The 20854-nt window shown below is 41.3% G+C and overlaps 2 protein-coding genes across 3 annotated transcripts in view; both read right to left on the bottom strand.

Annotated features, from left to right (window-relative positions):
* The window catches only part of tln2a (talin 2a), a 102383-nt gene extending 91829 nt beyond the window's left edge, over positions 1-10554 (bottom strand). Inside the window, exon 1 of one of the 2 annotated variants that reach the window (XM_026172046.2) lies at positions 10395-10554. The gene's annotated coding sequence lies outside the window, so the exon portion shown is untranslated. Of the gene's footprint in view, positions 1-10061; positions 10285-10394 lie in introns of those variants that run through there. The other variant, XM_080299909.1, reaches the window with a different exon arrangement.
* Positions 10555-12875: 2321 nt separating this feature from the next.
* On the bottom strand, positions 12876-15261 carry ddx28 (DEAD (Asp-Glu-Ala-Asp) box polypeptide 28). Its single transcript, XM_026169555.2, has one exon. It carries the CDS (start codon positions 14773-14775, stop codon positions 13090-13092), a length of 1686 nt encoding a protein of 561 aa, XP_026025340.2. The 5' UTR covers positions 14776-15261; the 3' UTR covers positions 12876-13089.
* Between the last annotated feature and the right edge of the window lie 5593 nt (positions 15262-20854).

The following is a 20854-nucleotide window of genomic DNA, read 5'->3' as shown; positions in this document are numbered from 1 at the left end:
GGACTTGCAGAATATCGGATTTTCACAACACAATTAAACTTGATAAAGGATTCACAAAACTTATGATATTACAAGACATTTAAAAAATAAAAATAGCATTCATTGTAGTATTTTTTTTTTAGATGAAGAGGTTAGGTCTAGGGCTAATGTGAACCAGGAGGGTGCAGGATGGTGGTTCCAACTGGCATATCAAGTGACAGTAAACATAATTACCACAACATACTAACATCAACAAATCTATAAGGCAAATCGTGGCAAAAAATACAGGATGAGCAAATGCCTTTGACATAGCTGGGACTCGGTTTGTATACAAAATAACATGAAGTTAAAACAAAGAACCAAACCACAGTGACCCAAAGTGGCCAGCAACCAACTCTAGACACAAATATGAGTCAACGTGCCGGCCGCAGTGGCCAGGTTAGAAAAGGATTCAGCTAGAGAGAAGCCTCAGCAAGACGCCTCATCGTCCCATCATCCAGATTTTAAAAATAACCTATACTACAACATAAACTTTGCAAAGATAAAAAAGGAAAAGAGAAAGAAAGGATAAACATACTAAAGAGAGGCATGTTGGTAACAAGAGGATAAAGTCAACTCAGTGCTGACAAAGCACATTAGCAATCAACCATGTGTTTAACTGATGTTTAAAAATGTATGTGTTCTGCTCTCTGATACTGATGGGAGCTGTTTTGGAGCCTTTATAGAAAATGCAGACTGACCTACAGAAGCTCAAAGGAATAATCCAGTTCTTTCTAGTCAAACGCCTTGTAATTTGATTTCTATTTGGACTGATAGTAATAAACTAAGTGGTGAAGGAGCCATGTTAGGCTAAATAAGACAAATGCATTTAACAACACTTTATCAAAGCCCTTTATCAAAGATTTTCAAAGTTCTCTTTTATAGCAACTATAATGGTTTTAAAGCATTAAGGCCTGCCTGCGACCATGTAGTAATTAATATGGGAAAATCTGCATGAACATATGGTGTTTCATTTTATGTTATATTATGTTACATTGGAAAAGGTGCCCAGCCTACAAACATACAGATTTCACCATCACTAAAGAAAAACAGCCACGTCTGATGTGATCCGTTAAAGGTAAATGATGTGAAGTTTTACTGTCATAGTTCATGATTTTCACGTCCAGACCATTTGCTCTTTCTGCTCTGCAACACTGAAGCCATTTCGGTCCCTCTGCCAGTAGGGCGGCCTTATATAGAGAGGTGACTCCCCATGAAAAGCATTTAGAGCAAGAATTTATACTTATGGGAAAACCAAGAATAGCCTCCCCAGGCTGCAGGAGGGCTAGGGAGGAGCTAACGGGTGATGGTGGAATACATTTCCAGTACTCCCAGAATGAACACTCACCCCTGTGCAACAAAGCTCCAAGCTGCTCCACAACAGCTTCCAGGGGGAATTCCAGAGTAGGATTATTTTTCACGAAGCGCTACGTCACAGCGACAGAAATAATTTGATGAGTGACACGAATGTTGAAATTTGTCAACAAACAACATTCATGTCGAGTAACGAGAACACCATTTGTCCATGACTTCGTCGTGACGTTATTCCCCAGCTGCCCAGGCGGCTTCAAAGCGACAGAAGAAACATGTCCTCATCTTTAAAATAGAAGGGTGGGTCTGAGGTTTTCATTGGCAGAGCAATCAAATCATGATGTGCTCATCCACCACTGTTAATTTTCTGGCAGTGGATTCGCTAGATTCCCAATGGATTCTGGAGATGCTGCTCGCATACCACCACAGCAGTGCATTTTTCCTTTCTTTATGCTGTTGTCTTCTTACACCACAGCAAAACTCTTGCTCTTTTTGTTGGACAATGGTCCGGCATCTGAAGTTTTGGGTTGGTTAAAAGAGACAGGACAACAACCTTTGATAAGTAGACCGAGACTGCTAGTGTGAAATCTAGTAAATGCCCAATATTCCCTTTACTGACCAGCAGTTGGAGTTTTTCAGTGTTTAAATTACATGCAAGTTATCCAAGAGAAACAGGCATAAGATGTGTAATCAGAAAACAATTACTAAGAAAGACAACATTTAGAGAATCCCTATAATCTGAAAGAGTTCTGAGAAATTCATCATCGCATGTACAACTCCCGACTTCAAAGATTCATTAGTCGATTCATGAAGTTAAACCACTGCTGTAGCACAGAGATAGCTGCATAGTTTAATTTCTACTGCAGACTGACTCTATTACATTCTCTATTTAACAGACAAGATCCTGCAACCTTTAGGCAACTACTACGTTTTCTGGTTACTTCAGCCAAATCAAACAACCCCCAAGCAGAGAGAAGAGGAGGGTAAATGAAGATTGAATTTTACTGCCTAAAGCAATGTAAGATTTGCTGAAGAGAAATGTGAAAATTACAGCATGTTACATACTAACATGGTTCACAAGGGTGGCTGGCCACATGTGGTTTTGTACAAAACAGCCAATCTACACTGTTTGCAGTGAACTAGGAGTACCACACACCTGATTAGGTTTCATTTCTGCCCTGGTGACTAAGAGGCATGAGCCTCGAGGTGGCAACTACGGCAGCATGGATTTCTGCCAGAGATGCAGTCCAGTAATAGCTGAAGAGCTCAGCTGTAACCTGAAACACATTTCGGAGCAGATACTCTTTCATCCAAAAATTGAGATGATGGTTGACTTTGTCCAAAAGCCCTGAAACTGCAAGCTGATGTTTTAAAGAGAACCTGGATTTGTTCCAAGAAACACTGATCTGTCTTACAGATGTTTATGTAGCTTAAAAGGACATGTGTTTCATCATAGTGAGTTTAGATTACAAGCAGAACAGCTACCCTGGGGCAGGCAAGTTATTTTCCCGAAGCACCACATGGAAACCTGGGACTATTGCGGAGGCCAGCACAAATAGGTTTATAAAGAGATAAAAACATCCATCCGTCCAGTCGCAGGGCTAACACACAGAGACAAACAACCATTCGCGCTCATTAACATAATAGATGCACACTAAAACCAAAGTTCATTATTATAATCCAAAAGCTTGCAACACAGCCCCATCACAAGCACTTAAAGCAAAAAAACAGCACTGGAATTCAGCAATGACTGGTGTTCATTTCAAAGTATTAAACTGAAACAGGATTACTTCGCCACACTTCACCTTGAGAGCGCTACATCATATTCAACACGGTATTATTTCCTGAATTTATGAAAGCGATTGTCAGACAGCATAAGAACGTCTGTGTTCCAGCTGAAGGATCGACCATCTCTAGTTTTGACAGAGATAGATAACTGCTGCGTCGAGGTTGGAAGCTCTGTTCTTTCAGGTGTGGAACATTTGACAAATCAATTTGGCAGGACAGTAAATTCTCAGCTCCTCTGTTGCCAAATAAGAATATCCTGTGTTAAAAGCCCACATTAGATGCTTTAATGCTAGAAAGTATGATTCGGGACAAAATATAAATGTATTTCTGGGCACAATAGCACTCATTTGTTCCAGTTTAAAACCCTGTTGTCGTAGTAAGCAGCATGAGTTTCCATCTCTCGTCTCTATGACAACCATACTGGCTACCGCTGCTCCAAACTGCAAGGCATGACCAAAATTTTGTATTTTTAAACCAGACTGAGGGTCGTCCGCCTCGTATCAAAGAATGTACAGAGCCACATACGGAGCCTGCTGCAGGGCAACAGTTGCTCAGACAGACTGCTTGCTCCTCCTAAAACATACTTCATGTTTAATTTTAGACAAAACAGAAACCACCACCCCCTCGGCGCGCACACACAGTGAACATGTCCTGCCCTTGAGTCATGCTGAGTATTTAAAACTAATCAATTAGGAAAGGCTAGTTGTGCAGAAATAGCTCTTCATGTTACCAGTGGGCAGTCACGGTACTGGCTTCTATTTGTGATGCAATCTACATGGGATGGTGAAGTGAGTGGGAGGCAGGCAAACGAGAACTCAGTGGGAGGTGGGAAAAAACAGAAAGTAGATACGATGTGCCAAGAAGGCAGCCTCTGCTGCATCCATCCAACTGTAACCATCATCCTAAAGTTACACATCACAATCAGTGCACTTGTTTGCTTGTTCAACTGGTAGTATTCTTTAATATCTGGGCATTAATCTTTACACTGTTCATTTTTTAATGTCGCAATACAATATTCTTTTTTTTTCTTCACAGACATTTTAAAGAATTAAAAAGCCTGGCACTGAGACTTCGATATGTTATGAGCCAATCACTTGCTGCCAGTTCTTACCTCATAAATGAAGGATAATCGAAAGTTATCCAATCGTTTCTCTATCTGACACTATCCAAAAAGTGCACATGAGAAGAAGGCAGGCACAGGGAGCATCTCTGATGGGAATCTTGTGATTTCACTCTTGCATTTAAGGCCATGCATGCCTAGGTTGGGCACAACAAACTGTAAAATTCTCTGATTTTGTTAACTTGAACTGGGCCAGACACTCATTAAAATGTCTCCAGTCAGATCCTGGCATAAAGAACACCAAAATATTCATAGTTTTTTTTCTTCCCAGCATGTGAGACATTTAATTGTACAAACTGAAGTTTGAAAGAAAGAACCCTTTGTATTTTAATCTTTCTGCCTCTCCCTGTTAAATCCAGAATCAAACTCCTTCTCCTCACATACAAGGTCTTGAATAGTCAGGCCCGTCTTATCTTAAAGACTACATAGTACCACATCACCCCAACAAAGCACTTTGCTCTCAGAATGCTGGCTTACATGTGGTTTATAGGATGGCTCCTAGTTTGGATTATGGAGACAGACTCTCTCTATATTTTTAAGATTAGGCTTCAAACTTTACTGTTTGCTAAAGCATATAGTTAGGGCTGGACCAGGTGACCCTGAATCCTACCCAGGTTACTCTGCAGCAGGACTAGGCTACTGGGGGTTTCCCACTGAACAGTGATGTTCATACACCACTCTGCATTTAATCATCCACAGTGTCCTGCCTTCCTCCTCTCACCCTGATCGGTCATGTGCATCCCTGACCCTGGTTCTGCTAGAGGTTTATTCCTGTTAAAAAAGGAGTTTTTCCTTCGCACTGTTGCCAAGTAATTGCTGATTGTCTGATTGTTGAGGTTTTCTCGGTTCTAACACAGGTTGTTAGAACGTTGGATGGCTGAAAATTTCCTCCAACTCAACGAGGGGCAAACCGAAGTCCTCGTATGTGCTCCTGGCAGATTTTTATCGCAGATAGTGAAAGCTCTTGGTCCTCTCTCGGGCTACGTCCACACTAGCCCGGGTAGATTTGAAAACAGTGAAAACGCGTCTACACTAGCGTTTTCAGTCGTTTTCACAGAGTTGTGCATCCTGATTGATACGGCCCAAAACGCTTACATTCCACGGAGATTTTCCGTTTTCGTTTTAAAAAAAATAATCCTGTCCACACGTAAACGCAGATATGAAGGAAAACGCTGCTAGGAACATGCCAAAGCAACAGGTGGTGATATATTCCTAACCGTGTAGAAATGTTGGCCAATCAGAAGTCTAGAAGCCTCGGTGGGAAAAAGTAAACAAAACTGGGGCATAGAAGCAGAACCGAGTCGTATGTGTGGAGGGACAGTAACTGTGTGTATATGTAAGCATTTAAACACCGCAGAGAGTAGAAGTAACAGTATTGTAGAAATTAATTTCACCGAAACAATAACGTGGCGCACACTGTGACGTCAAAAAAAAAAAAAAGGCGCACATCTTTGACGCTGCGTTTTCTCCGTTTTCCTCGTCCACACGTAAATACAAAAACGGAGTTTTCAAAAACATCCACCCTGGCCGGAGTTTTTAAAAATCTTCGTTTTCAGTGACCAAAAACGCCGTTTACGTGTGGACGAAAGGTGCAAACGCATAGAAAAATCTGCGTTTTCAAAAATACCCGGGTACGTGTGGATGTAGCCTCACATTGGATGGTCATGTGAAATCTCTGGTTCGGTCTTGTTTTTATCATTTAAGAAATGTGGCTAAGCTAAGCCAGATTTTATCTCGCTCTGAACTGGAGATTGCTATACATGCATTTATTTCCTCGTGCTTGGACTATTGTAACTCGCTGTTTATGTGTCTAAGCAAAGGTTCTCTGGATCGTCTGCAGCTAGGCTTTTGACAAAATCCTCTAAGTATTCACATGTGACACCGTTGCTATCTCATCTCCACTGCTTCCTGTTGAATTTAGAGTCCATTTTAAGATCCTGGTCTTGACTTACAGAGCTGTGCACGGACTGGCACCAGCCTACACCTCTGATCTGCTACAGCTCTGTCTTTTCTTTTTTTTCTTTTTTTTCAAAAAAAAAAAAAAGAAAATTTATGACTCGTTATCTTATGTGCAGCACTTTGTGATTCTGTCTAGAAAGGTGCTATATAAATAAAATTATATTTATTTATTATTTTGGGTTCATTATTTTAAAATATAAAGCGCCTTAAGGTGGCGGCTGTTGTTATTTAGCACATAAAAAAAAACTGATTTAAATTGAACTGAAAATTATTATATAATTATTATACATAGAGGGAATTCTGCAGTTGTATCCAGAACCGCAGAACAAGAAATATAACAATGGAACAGACACTTCTGCCTCTACTGTGTGCAGGTCAGCCATACGGCCATGTTGAAGCTCTTGCCTCCATGAAAATGGCCCTACAGAGCCTTTTCAGATGAACTCTGTGAGCTGACATGAAACATTAAAGTTGTAAATCTTGTCACTGGGTCAGGCCTATCTGATTTAACACTTTGATTTACACAGCAGCATCAGGTGGGGTTTAATGTGGGCTGCAAGCGCTCCTCGAGTATTTAATTTGTCATAAACACAGCAGAAGAACTGATTTATTTGCTTACAGAGCAGCCATGCAAACTCACACTGCAGTTATGCATACACAGGTTGTTAGAATACAAGGCAGGAATGTTGGACTCCACCAGTAACAGTGCAAAGAGCTTCAAAGAAAGGTATGTAGGGAGTATAAACCACTGAATAGCTTTTGCTTAACAAAAACAAAACACTCTTTTTCAATAAATCTCAAGGATTATATTTAAGAGCACGTTTGCACCCATGGATTGAAAAGATTCATTAGCTGAATCCAAAGTTACAGCTATGCTTTTTTCCATCACTGAGGCTGAAGAACATAAAGGACAAAGATAAATGTCAAAATGTTAGTTTCACCAAAGAGACCCACCACACATACTGACATGCTGAAGTCAAACAAAAACCTGATTTAAGCGACGGAAAGTTAGACCATCAACCATTCACGACTGATAAAACAAGTCTGCTAGTCTAGTTGTTCAGAGGCTGAACTAACAAAGTAGCAAAAGAGAGGAACAGGTGATGTAAAATAGCCCAACAAGACATCCCTAAACAAGGGCAAGCAGGCGCCGTGTATCCAAGTACGAACGCTGAACGTAGATGAGACTATTCTGACTAAGCTTGCTCAGTGCATGCTCAGGAGTAAAAGCTTTAATGTCATCGTTAAACAAATCAACAGCATCAATGTGACATGAGTCAAACTGCAAATGTGATTAGGCATGCTTGAGGTCATCACTCCCCTTTTCACCCTGACAAGTAATTCATACAATGATCATCTATAATTGCATACCCACACAAGAACATTGTCACTCAAACAGTTTAAACTACACCAATTATCTTTGCCAGCTTTCTCAGCCAAACAGCGATTCTTAGTTACCAATCTGGCAACCAGCTCCAAACATTTGTTTCAGGCCCTGAGAGCCACGTTAAAAAAAACAAAAAAACAACAAAATTAATTCCAGGTGACCAGCTGGGAGCTGCCCTGGGAAACAAACGAAGAGTAGAGACAGAGCTTCACGAGGTCAGTGCAGCATTAAAAGCAACCAGAGCTGGTTTACCTCAGAGCGACTCTGGAACGAGCATCAAGGGATAGCTGCTGCTTCAGAATTTTGAACCTAAGCTGTATTACGTTTGATGAATGTAGCTTTCGTTGCACAACTTTCACTGTTTTCCCTCCACCTGCATTACAAATAGTCTGTTCACTTTGCAGCTTTTGCATAAAATACTTTTTTAAAGGGTAAACAGTTCACAAGCAGAGTGTTTTTTCCCCTTCTTGCAGTCTCTCAAAGAAAATCTCAATAGAAAACTTGAACTTGCTTGCTGTACACAACAACACTGCTGACCCTGACCATGAAAATAACACTTTCTGTATGTTCCTTTTCCCCCTGCCAACAGAGCACAGCAGAAATATCTGACTGAGCATGGCAACCGCAAACTAATCCGCTGCATTATCAGTGTCATTAAAGTGTCATTACAGTTTGCTCATTACTTCCTCTCTGTGGTCAGAGGTGACAGCAGAGGCCTGATTTCATGCAGAACAATGAGAAAAATCAATAAACTAGCCATGTGCAGCTGATGAGTAACCCCACAGATTGGACTTGAAGCCAGGAGCACATTTCCATTGAAAGTTAAAATCCCCAACAGATATCGACAAGCTAAATGATAATCACACTCCATGCAATCTTCCAGCTGTAAACTTCTGCTAAACCTATACATACAGCATTTATTAATGTGAGAAATCTTTAAAATAAAATAAATAAATTTTTTAAAAAAAGTGTGATACTTTGAAATGCAGATTGAAATACTTTATCAAGAACATCTCTGCAATTCTCACTCCATCTCCATTGACTTCAGCACCAAATAACTGAACAGTTACACTGGGGGGAAAAAAACAGAAGGAAAGAAAAATTAAAAAAGGGTTTTGTGCAGGACTCCGCTTTGAAAAACTACTAACAGTCTAATGGATGCATAAACACACTCTCCAAAAGGTCAGCACGGTTGCTAATGTAATGAAAACGCTGTTGATTGCTGCTTTTATGTCAAGGAAGCCAGAGTGAGTTTGGCCAGTTTAATAAATGATCGGTGTCGTCGCCGGTGCCAGAGCTGCATACCAAGCAGCGGCGACGGCAGATAGTAACAGCTAGGTACGGGGGCTCGGGAGAATGACATTTTCAGAGATGTACAGAAGAATAAATGATAAGCACGAGAAAACAGAAGCTGGGCTCATTAGACGAGAGCTGCCATTTTGAAAGGACAGATTTTAACAAAGGGCAACTTGAGGTGGAGCGATGACATTCTCTTTTGCTGAAGCCTCTTTATTAACTATAGATTTCTGGGCAAACATATCCGATATCTGCCGAGCATTCCCCACGGGGTACGCTGTCCTACTGTCAGCCGGATCTCAACGCTCAGACTCATGTTCAACATACCTAAAAGAACAGTCACAGGAGAGCATTCTCCCGAGGCACTACACACACGCTCAAGCCTGCAGCCAATAAGGTCATGTGTCTTCTTCTGACAAGCCAAGGTCTGGGCAGCTTTTGGGGGTGGAGGAATTCAAGGGAAGTGTGGGGGGATCCAAAGGAGGTGTGTGTGCGTATTCCTCACACACAAACTTAGCATACACACACACAGGTGATCTCCCAGCTCAGTCCCACGCCAAACAAGAGGAGACATTTGGAGACATCACCAAATTCCCTGCTATACTAATAATAACAACAACATGTGATCAGTGTAAAAACATAACCAGCCTCGTCTTTCTATGAAGGGGTGTGGCAGCTGAGCCACTCATCCTCACCATTTAGTCCATACAACCTGCTGCAGTGGTGGAGCCATACATTACTCCAAGATGTCGCGGTTCGCATTTTCCATCACAGGTTAGCCAGAAGAATGGCAATCACGTGCACTCAGCCACGGATAAAAGGTGGCAATAACGCCTACAGCTCAAACATAGGTGCTCCCCTCCTCCTGCAAGCCATGTGATATTGGGCGATTGTAACTGGCTTCGTACAGGTTGCAGCCTTTAACGCGTGCGTTTCCGACGCAAGCGCGTGAAAAACGATGATTTAAAAAGTTGGAAACAATTGCCTGCTCGTACGAGAGGCAGCTTGACTGACATGGAAACATGGCGGAGGTTGGTTTTCTCCGGCCAGTGCAATGCAAGTTAGGATACCAGCCGCTCCGTGAACTCTTTAGACTCCGCACTCACCGCACGCTCGATCCTGCGGCTTCAAAGGCCAAAAGAAGGGAAAACGGAAAGATAAGAGACAGAAAACCAAACTCACCGGGCGACCCCCTGCTGCAACCATGTGGTCTGTACAAGTCGCCCAAGAAAGAAAAAGCAAAAAAAAGACGCGATGCAACCACAAAAGTCAGCAATTAGAGACCCCCACAAGTTTCGTTAATTCAAATGAGCATCACGGCGACTGAAAGACCGCAGATCCATTCAAAAAAATGCAGCGCAGTCACAGAGCAGAGAGAGGGGCTGGGACTCTCACGCTCACACACAGCATGCAGTTTGATTAAAAAGCTTGGTCGGAGAGGTCAGGCAGATCTGCTGCTGCCAGGGGGGGAGATGGTCACCAGATTAAACCGATTACGGGGGGGTGTAAACCTACCTTCAAATGCTGGGGCATTTCAGGCAAGTCAGCCCTGAGAAGATGCACATTAGCCGGCAGCCCCGCTCCTCAGCACTAAAATATCCTGCGCGTTGAGGGGAAATTTCCAAGTGGCCAACAGTGTGTGAGCAGCAGAGGTACCGTGTGTATGTGTGTGCGTAAATGGGGAGGGGAGGGGACGGGGGGATAATCCTACGGTGGGGCAAAAAGGAAATGCGTCATTATTAATGGCCCAAGCGTTTTGTAGTCCGTTTGGTCATATCTGTACCCAGTTAAACTACAAAATGGATCGGGTTCGGTGATGTAGTGTTAGTTTCACACTGTTCTTTTTCTTCCTGTTTTTTTCTTCTTCTTTTTAGTAACAGACGAGCATTGATGTGCTAAAACCAGAAACTAAAAAGAAAAGAAAAGAAGAAGAAAAAAGACACGCAAAAATCACCACCTGCTCAAATATTTTGAAAGTCCAGGGCTTGGGAAAAAATATTCAGCTTTGATTTTATAACACAGAAGGAAATGTACCTAGTTGATAATTCTCATATTTAATGCTACTGCTTCTTCCCACACTGAAAAAATGGAAATATCTGAGTGACTAAGCAGTATAGTGGACAGCAAAAGATCTCTAAACCACTTGTAGGGTCACAAAAACATGTTCATACACCAGTGACTGAGAGAAACTTTCTCTCTCCAGCAGACAAATATGCAGATGTTGATACTGATGTACAAAACTGCACAATATGAGCCAAATTTCCAAATCAGGAAACACTAAAAAAAAAAAAACTTTTTTTTGACTGAACACTGAACTGAAAATCAGCAGATAGAATAAATTGAGCTTGAGCTTATAGGACTGGCACATTTTCTAGAATGCATCTTAGACTGTCTCCATCACCTCTCAGGTTATATACACACAGTCCCTTTGACCTTGACTGAGTTATTGTCTTAAACTCAGTGAAGTTCCCCCAAAGCCCCAGAAGACAGCTGCACATATGTCACAATAGTAATAAATGAAGAACTATGTATTAAGTCAACGTCATGAAAGTGGATGTCTGAACTGCTAATTTCATCCAGGCCACAGTTCTGAATCATCAATGTTTGTCAGCCTTCTTACTGACATTCACATCACCCACAGCCTGCCACGCCACTAAAGTGAGGAGCTGAGCCAGTAAGTTTCTTTTTAATAACCAACTGAACTGCTTAGCGGCTTTAGAACTGGGAAATAATGTAAAAACAATCAGTTATGTGTGTTATTATGTTATACCAGTTCAACCCACTTAATCAAAGTGGTCAAATGGAGCTCTATGTGCTCCATGATTTAAATGATGGATTTAAACCACTGATTTAAGCCATTTGGGAAATGGGACCCAGCAAACTATGTGGGAGCGAGACAAATAAAGGAAACTCTACACAGTATTTAGGTGTTTTACTTTACAGGGGCCACTCTGGTTAAAACTGAACAAGAATATAAGTTGAGGGATCGGCAGCAGTTGTTCCACATGTTGTAAGTGGATATCGGGTTCTTGTTGTCAGGGCAAACTGGGGTGAAATGTGAACCTACGTGGGGGGAAAAGCTCAAAGATGTCGACCCCAGCTGGAGCAGGACAACTACAGCTAAATACCAAACATTCTCATGGAAGCCCCTTGATACCCTCAGTGCCGTTAACTCTGTCTGCCTCACGCTGAGGTCCGTCTGCCCCTGTAATCTCAATACTTCCACAACGACTTCAGCTTAAATCACCAGGCACATTAATGAGCATTACAAAATAAAAGCCTGCAATTTTTCATTTTGCTTTCAACAAGTACTCATAGACATGAAAGAGGAGGGGGAAATCCTTTCAAGTACTGCAGACCTACCACAATAAGAGCTATTCGGCTGTAACACTTTGATTACTGCTTTAGTTTGATGAGCTACATCTATACCACAAAACAACATGCAGGGAGCCACAGCACACAAACTACTAGGTGGGCACATAATATGCTATTTACACTGTGCCGAGTTAATTGCAATGAGCAGAAAGCAAAATAAAGAAATGCATAAATCCTTCCCCTGCACATGTAATCACCTTTAAACCCTCTACAAACCAATATCAGCCAAATGCCGCCACCTTGTGGCAGAATACATGCAATACATAAACGAGGGCAACACTAACTGCAATTTAATGCTCTTACAGATTTTAAAACTTTTTATGAGGTAATAACTAAAAGTTTTGGTTTTTTAGATGTTTTGAGGAGGTTTAAGTCTGCAACATAAGATTCGTGACAAACCTATCAAAACTGTTGCTGCTCCTAAAGAAAGATTGAACATAGATTCAAAAATTAGACGCTTTCCAATCCAGACTTGGACAGCCAATAATCTTTTATGCTTCTTCATGTTAGTAAATGCAACTGCACAGGAGGAATATGCTATTAGGTTTTACTTTGAGGTGAAATCATTTTGGAAAAAAAACAAACTGCATCAGTTAACAGAAATATACCCAACAAATGTTGTATCTGTACAAGCAGAACATCTTTAATCAAAAGATAAAGGTGTTGACAAGATTTTGTACATGGCAGAAAAATACATTTAGATGTGAAGCACACACAAATCATTCTTAAACGTGAGCTTTATAGGTTCTGACTGCAGTTTAGTTTCAAATAACCATTCCTTAAAATCTATTCTGTTCCATGTTTTGCATTTAAATCACAAACACACAAAAACCATCTACTCCATTTCATTTAACATTATGGGCTTTGGTTCATGTATGTCGGACTCCATGCCTGGCAAGCTCAATCTCCTGCGTGCAGCTGTCTCAATCTTCTGCACCAGCTCCACATCCCAGGGATGGGTGACAAAGCTGAGCACCTCCCCATCCTCTACACCACCTGCTCTCCCTACTCTGCCTGCTCGGTGGATATAGTCCGTGTGGGATTCTGGGAAGTCGTAGTTGACCACCAAGCGCACTCTGGATGTGTCCAGGCCACGTGAGGCAATGTCCGTGCATATCAGCACGTCTACGTTGCCCTTCTGGAAGGAATGGAAGATTCCTGCACGCACAGCAGCAGGCATCTCCCCTTGGAGACGTGCATGCTTTACCCCCATCTCTTCAAGCGAGTATCCAACCCAGTTGACGGTGGAAGACTTGTTGCAGAACACCAGAACTGCGCCTCCACCTCTGTCTTGCTGCAGCAGCTTCAGAGCTTGGTGGAGCTCTAGGATCTTGTCGGCACCTTTTACCTTCAGGAATGTCTGTTTAACATGGGGCATAAGAAAGTGCAGCATCTTGCTCCTAATAATAACTATTTTTCCAAGATCTGTCACCTTGCTGAGCACGTCGCCCACACCGCCTGGGAAGGTTGCCCCAACCACGAGGAGCTGTGCTTTGTGACCCAGGCCACGTGTTTCCTTGGGATCACTAGCAACGTTGACGTGGAGCAGGATGTTCTCCAGCATGTCAGAAAAGCTGGGGTCGAACATTGTGTCAGCCTCATCAACCACAAAGAACCCCAGCTCACTCAAATCCAGACAACGCCTCCGCAGGGCCTTGACCAGAGCACCTGGCGTAGCCACTAAAATATCCGGATGATCCCTCCTGAAGACTGTCTTGATGTGTCCCACACCTCGTCCTCCTCCAATGGTCCTTGTAACGAAACCAAATGGCACACACAGAGTCCTGGACACAGCTGCCACTTGCTCTGCCAGCTCTCTTGAAGGCACAAGAACCACAGTGCATATCTTGTGTGCACTCTCAGAGTAACTTTCAGACTCCCTATCAGCCTGCAGTCTGTGAATAACAGGTAGGAGATAACTCAGCGTCTTCCCACTGCCAGTCTCAGCAGCACAGAGTACATTGTGACCTCTCATGACTTTGGGGATGGTCTGCAGCTGCACAGTGGTGGGATGTTTAATACTGAGAGTCTCTAAAGTCTCCACCAGCTCCTTGCAGATGTGGAGATTATTAAAAGTGGCTAGCGGTTTCTGTTCAGCGTCCTCATTCCCGTTTTCAGCAACGTAAGGTGCAACAGCCCTGACGTTGTTGATGCTGAAATAGTCACCGAATGATTTGTTATGTTTCCATCCTTTAGAGCAAAGAGAAGGCTGCTCGAATTTTCCCAGGATGTATCCGGCAGACTGGTTCAGAGCTGGGTTCTTGCTCTGGATGAGGAGTTTTCCAGCTTTGATGGTGTTGATCTTGCTTTTGCTTCGAATTTCCTTCACGTTTTCAATGCGTCTCTGCAGGTACCGGGGAACACGAATGACCGCGGTCTCTGCTCCAGTCTGACAGAAGCGACTCTGACCGAGAGATCGAAGCCAAGCCGACGCTTTAAAAAGCTCACTGCAACACAATCTTCTTGATCCGAGAGCTCTGGACGCTACCAAAGCCAGATGGGCGACCTTCACAGCCTGCATTTTAAATACTTAACCGGCTCGCAAGTGTCCAACGGTCGGCTGACGAGAAAAAGCAACAAAACTGAACCATAAAAAAATTGGAAATAAAGCCCATTAAATTCACTGTAATTCCACAAAAGACAATATAAAGGTCCAAAAGGCGCAGAAATTTATATACTAGACAGTCATGTCGCCATGCTTTCCCGGCGAGTGCTGATGATGTCAGTGGGCGTGGCGTGACGAGGTGTACAGAAAAGCCGAATCCCGATTCAACTCGTGTGTTTTGTTGTTTGAGCTAAATTTTAACCAAAAAGACAGAAATGTAGCTTACGAGAGAGTTATTACTATTTATTATAATATTACACGTCCTATATTAACATGCCATCACTATTTTTTTTTTTTAAACATTTTATATTTATCATATCTACTTGTGTAATGTGAACGTTTGCAGTCGGTGGGGTGGTGGTTTGCACTGTTGTCTCAGAGGAAAAAGGTGCTGGGTTTAAAAACAATGGCTGGGCCTCTCTGTCTGGAGTCTGCAGTTTCCCCCTATGGTCGTTCGCCTTCTATCAGGGTAATCCAGCCTTTCAAAGACACACGTGAGTTAGGTTAACTTGTAATTCAGGATAGCCATAAGCTTGTCTCTTTCTCCGTGTTAGCCCTGTGACAGACAGCCTGTCTGGCGTGTATCCTTCCTAGAATAGGCTCTGGCCTTTAATCACCAAGAACTGGTTATGCAGAAGAAAAAGGAAGGGTGAGATAATTGGCAAGAGCGGAAAGAAAACATAATGAATTTTTAAAGGTATGATTATATTTAAAGATACACACTGGCATTATAAAAGAATACATTTATTAAACAAAGTCAATCGAGGGTCCCAAGAAAAGAATTCTACCTGATTAGTGCATCCACTTTGAAGTTGTATTCATCATAGGGCTGTTACAATGGTAACTCATTCATCTGTTGCCTGGCTTGGGCATTCAGCACAGCCTGCTGTATATGGTAATGTAAGAAACTGTAATAGATTACTCTAGGGTGAGAAAGCACACTGTCATTGACTCAGCAGTGACTGTCAATAACAGTCCACATGACTTTGACTTTGAGTTCTCCTCAATCCCCTTCACCAAACAACAAATACCATTTGTAGAAGTTGTAGCCTTAGCACTACATTAATTATAATAATCAGAATCAGAATACTTTATTGATCCCTGGGGGAAATTATTTTTTTGTTACAGTGCTCCATTATAAACAAACATTAACAAGACAGACAATACGCTAACTAAGAATATATACATATAAAGTCACTTATTAATAAATAGCTGAAAAAGAAACGTGTAGTTGTAGCAGTAAACAGTGTGTTAAGTGGATGCGTTGTACAGGGAGATGGCCACAGGCAGGAAAGATTTCCTGTGTCGTTCAGTGGTGCTTTTCGGTAATCTCAGTCTCTCACTGAACGTGCTCCTGTGACTGACCAGCATGTCATGGAGTGGGTGGGAGGTGTTACCCAACATTGTCTTTATTTTGGACAACATCCAATAATAATAATGGATTGCATTTACATAGCGTTTTTCAGGGCCCTCAAAGCGCTTTACAATTCCACTATTCATTCACTCTCACATTCATACACTGGTGAAGGCAAGCTACAGTTGTAGCCACAGCTGCCCTGGGGCAGACTGACAGAGGCGAGGCTGCCATATTGCAGCATCGGCCCCTCTGGCCAATACCAGTAGGCGGTAGGTGAAGTGTCTTGCCCAAGGACACAACGACCGAGACTGTCCGAGCCGGGGCTCGAACCGGCAACCTTCCGATTACAAGATGAACACCCAACTCTTGAGCCACGATCGCCCCTGACTTTTCCACCATTACATTATAAGAAAAAGACAAGAAAAGGTATGGGTTATTTGTGGAAGGACAAGTATGTAGCAAGACTGATGTCATGCATCAAACCATTTATAACCTTAGGCACGGTAAGAAACAAAATCCTACAATTATGCAACACAAAAAATTACATGCTGAACAAGAACATACAGAAAGAACAGTACAATGACACATGCATAAGATACCACTGGGTGGGGCCTGCTTTTGCCTTCAGAATGGCTTTAATTAATTTTATGGCACAGCTTAAACAAGGTGGTTGAAACTTTTGGCCTGTTGGTTCTTATTGACATGATAGCTCTATGCAGCTGCTGCAGTGTCATTTGCATATCCATGATGGGAATCTCCTGTTCCACCAAATCACAGTGGTCCTCTACTGGACTGAGATCTGAGTACAGTGAACTCACTGTCATGTTCAAGCAACTAGTTTGAGAGGATCTGACCTGTGGGACATAGAAACCCTATCCTGCTAGATGGGCACACTGTGATCATAAAAGAGTGGACATGGTTAGCAACATCATCAAACCAATAAATCCAATTTTCTATGGTCCAGTTTTCCCTGTGTGTGGCATTTGGTATGGTCTTCTGCTGCTGAAGGCCATCTACATCAGGATTTGACAAGACTGTTGTGTGCTCAGAGATGTTCTTCTTCATATCTGCATTGTAACAGCTGATTATTGGAGGTTACTATTGCCTACCTCAAAGCAGTCTGGCAATTTTCCTCTGGCATCAACAAGGCATTTTCACTGACACTCACTGGATATTTTCTCTTTTTTCCACCATTCTCTGTAAACTTCAGAGATAGCTGTGTGGGGAAAAATCACAGTAAATCAGCATTTTTCTGAAGTACTCAGACCAGAACATCTGTCATCAACTACCATGTTGACAGTTGAACAGACACACCTAATAACACCTTTGGTTTGCGTTACTGAACCCAAAAGAGGCCAAGATTATGTTGTAATTTACTGATTCCTTTAAGATTTTAAACACAAATTTAATGAAATCATTAGAGCCTAACCTTTTACCTAAAACGTGGCTGCGATGTGTTCTTGTTGGGCTTTTGCTCCAACATTTTAATTGTCAATATCATCACAAGAGGTATGACTGTTGTAGATCCTGCTGGTGCCCAGTTCCTTGAGGGGGATAATTCATTGTTGCTTCAACACTGGTGTGCAAGCTTATAAAAAAGGAGACTAATCTCCATAGGCATGCATCTAGAGAGGGTCCAAACAGGGGGAACAAGCAGCTTTACTGCCATTTTACTCTGCCTCTCTTCAGTTGTTTAATGGAAATACTCTTATGACTGTGTTTTGATAAGGGACTTTGTATCTTCCCACACAGCATATTATTTTATGCAAAGGACAAAGGTATTTATACATCAGGGGTGAAAAAAAAATCAGCTGTCTGCATCAGTGCTGCTGTCAGATCTAGCATTGATTGTGTATCAGCTACCCTCAGCATGTGCTGAACGAATCAGCTCATTCATTGATTCATTGATTTAGTGTAGCTTCAGAACATCACACACTCTTTCAGTATTAGAGACTCTGTCACATATTGGCCAAACAAATGCTCTGGCAGTAGGAATCCCTGTGTGCTGTACCCAAAGTAGGAAAGAGCTGAGTTGACGATGTATTAGTCTATGTACTACTTCATGTGAATTTATTTAATTAAGCATAACACTGCAGGGCAAATTTTAAATAGTGTGAGTCCCCTATTCATACAAGGCTTTATGACCAATCCGTGTTTGTTGAATTATTCAAGTATTAGACATCAACATTCAGTTCCAGAGATTGACCAAAAGAGGGCAGTATACAACTTCAAGGTAGATTTCACACCAACCAAAATCCTAATCGGAGAAATGTCAGTAAAGGCTTGCACTGTTTTTCAAGTCTGTCCATTTCTTTCACATAGACATATACAAACAAAAGCATAATGTGTCTGCATTACTGTTCGTTTTGTAAACTATATGCATCACACAGACACCTTTTCTGCATGGTAAATATTGCTGCTAGTCTGTAAATCTACCCCACAAAAAATAAAGGTATAATTTGCACACAGAATTAACTGCATTCAGACATTTGACAGCATAGATAGTTTCTTATTTCTCTTTTACTACTTTCATTATCATGAGCTTTTAAAATCTTATCAGCTGACATGCAGATACGGAGTTGCACACAGTTTGATATTCACTGACATTTTGTGAACATTGCACATGCTGCCATGGTGCTGCATTGCATTTCTGCAGTGTGTGCAAACTCCAATCCTTGAAAGAATGACACCTCTGAAACAGGACCAGTGTGGGGGCAGATGCTGCTTTTTTTTCCTTCATAACTTTCTTTACAAGAACATAATATCACAAACCACATCTACAGCCTCCTACACAATTTGTTTTCTTTATCTTCTCCCTTCAAAGGTCATCTGCGACGATAAGAGATGCAGGTAACCTGAATTAGAGACGGGTGGGTCTGGAGACATGACTTCTGCACAGGAGAAAGTTCATTCAAGTTATATAATTGCAACATGATAATATAATAATTCTATAATTTATAACTACAATATTATTATACTAATATACACATGGATCAATTTCAGCCAAAGCCTTTTTTTCATTCCTTCCTCATTCTGTTTTATAGCCAGTGCCCTAGTTGTATTTGTAATTGAGTCAGATACAACTATAATTTTAATTTACATTTTTAAGGCAGGTTGTTTTCTTAACCCTGCTACTAAAAATCATTCTAAACAAACTGCTGCAACAACGATATGTGGTGTTTGTTTTAAATATGCTTGGTTCCTCTTTTCAGTGGTAAGGCGATAAGATAAAGTTTGAAAAAGCCTTAAGATTCATATGGTGACTTCTATGCATAATGTAATCTATAATGCAATTTACTTACAAGAATGTGGCATAGTTTTACGGTAATTTTATTTAAGTCAATATGCATCTATGAGAGACAGGTATTTGTTCTCTTTCTGTGCATTTGTATAATTTAACAAGTACTTTGCAAAAGTGGCATGACATTAATAGGTGAAAAGATTTAGAAAAACATTTTAAAATGTATATTTGGAACTCTGGAGGACTCTGTAATCCTCCAGATGTAGAAAACTAAGTAGAACACCTGCCTACAGACAACGCTTCATAAAATGTCAAATAATAAGAAAAGGGTTGAATTTTGTGCTTTTGCTTGGAAATAAAGACCACAGGAAATGTGATATTGATGTTTTCAGATGCATTTGAGAACTGAGTGCTTGTCTGAACGCCCACATGCTTCTTGCATAGGTATATGTGTGTCTGTGTCAGAAAAATAAGACGGTGTTGACTGCTGCATATGCAGAAGGATGGGGCGAATTATAGCAAAAAGTTCTGCTGCTGAAGCAGTTTTTTTTTTTAAATATAAAGACTCTTTTTTGCCCTTGCAACTGCTTAGATTTCAGGAATGTCCATCTTGATTTTTTTCTCTCACAAACAATAATGTATTGTCTTATTTACTCTTTAGTGCAACTTGATCATAAAAAGTGCCCTAACAGTAATGCATGCAATAAAAAAGTGCTTTATATCTATGCTTATCAGTGTTGCAAAAACCTTTGGTGAAACATTAAAAACTTGCAGTAATTTCTTGATCAGCTGCAGATGTGTGTGTGTGTGTGTGTGTGTGTGTGTGTGTGTGTGTGTGTGTGTGTGTAGGAGGGGTGACAATGCAGATGCGAATATGCCCCACTGTTGCCTATTTTATCAAGAGATGAAAAAGATTTGTGTATAACTGGTTTGCACAAATATTTCTAGAAGGGTGAAAGCAGGAAATACCTAAATGCTAATATAAATACCAGAAATATCATCAAAGCAGCAGCCCGTTAAGGTTTTAGAGTATGCCAACCTCTGTGTGACTTACCCAATAAAGATTATCCTGAAAAGATTGATGGGTTAGAGCACAAGGGTTAAAGGTAATGGAGCAGCCCATATAAAGATGGATTTACTATTGCTTTATTCTAGCCGCAGATCTACTCTTACCTCGTCTTTAGTGAGAAAGAGTCAGAATTACATTGTGATTTAAATACTAAATGAGACATTAAGTCATTAAGCAAAACCATTCATTTGGATGCACATTAACAAAACACCTATCTAAATAATTTCTGTTTGAGTGGCCATGCTTGCCTTTTCAACCACTTTTCTTTTGATGCATTCTTATTACAGTGCTACAGTATGAAAATCCACCAAGTCCCACCAAGAGCAAA

This window comes from Astatotilapia calliptera, chromosome 1 (genome assembly GCF_964374335.1).
Source record: "Astatotilapia calliptera chromosome 1, fAstCal68.1, whole genome shotgun sequence".
NCBI classification, from domain to species: domain Eukaryota; kingdom Metazoa; phylum Chordata; class Actinopteri; order Cichliformes; family Cichlidae; genus Astatotilapia; species Astatotilapia calliptera.
Note: the sequence above shows the minus strand (reverse complement) of the source record. Positions and strands in the feature narration are given on the sequence as shown.

Excerpts from the sequence above, each read along its gene's own strand:
- ddx28 (XM_026169555.2), bottom strand. The coding sequence starts at position 14,775 with ATGCAGGCTGTGAAGGTCGCCCATCTGGCTTTGGTAGCGTCCAGAGCT.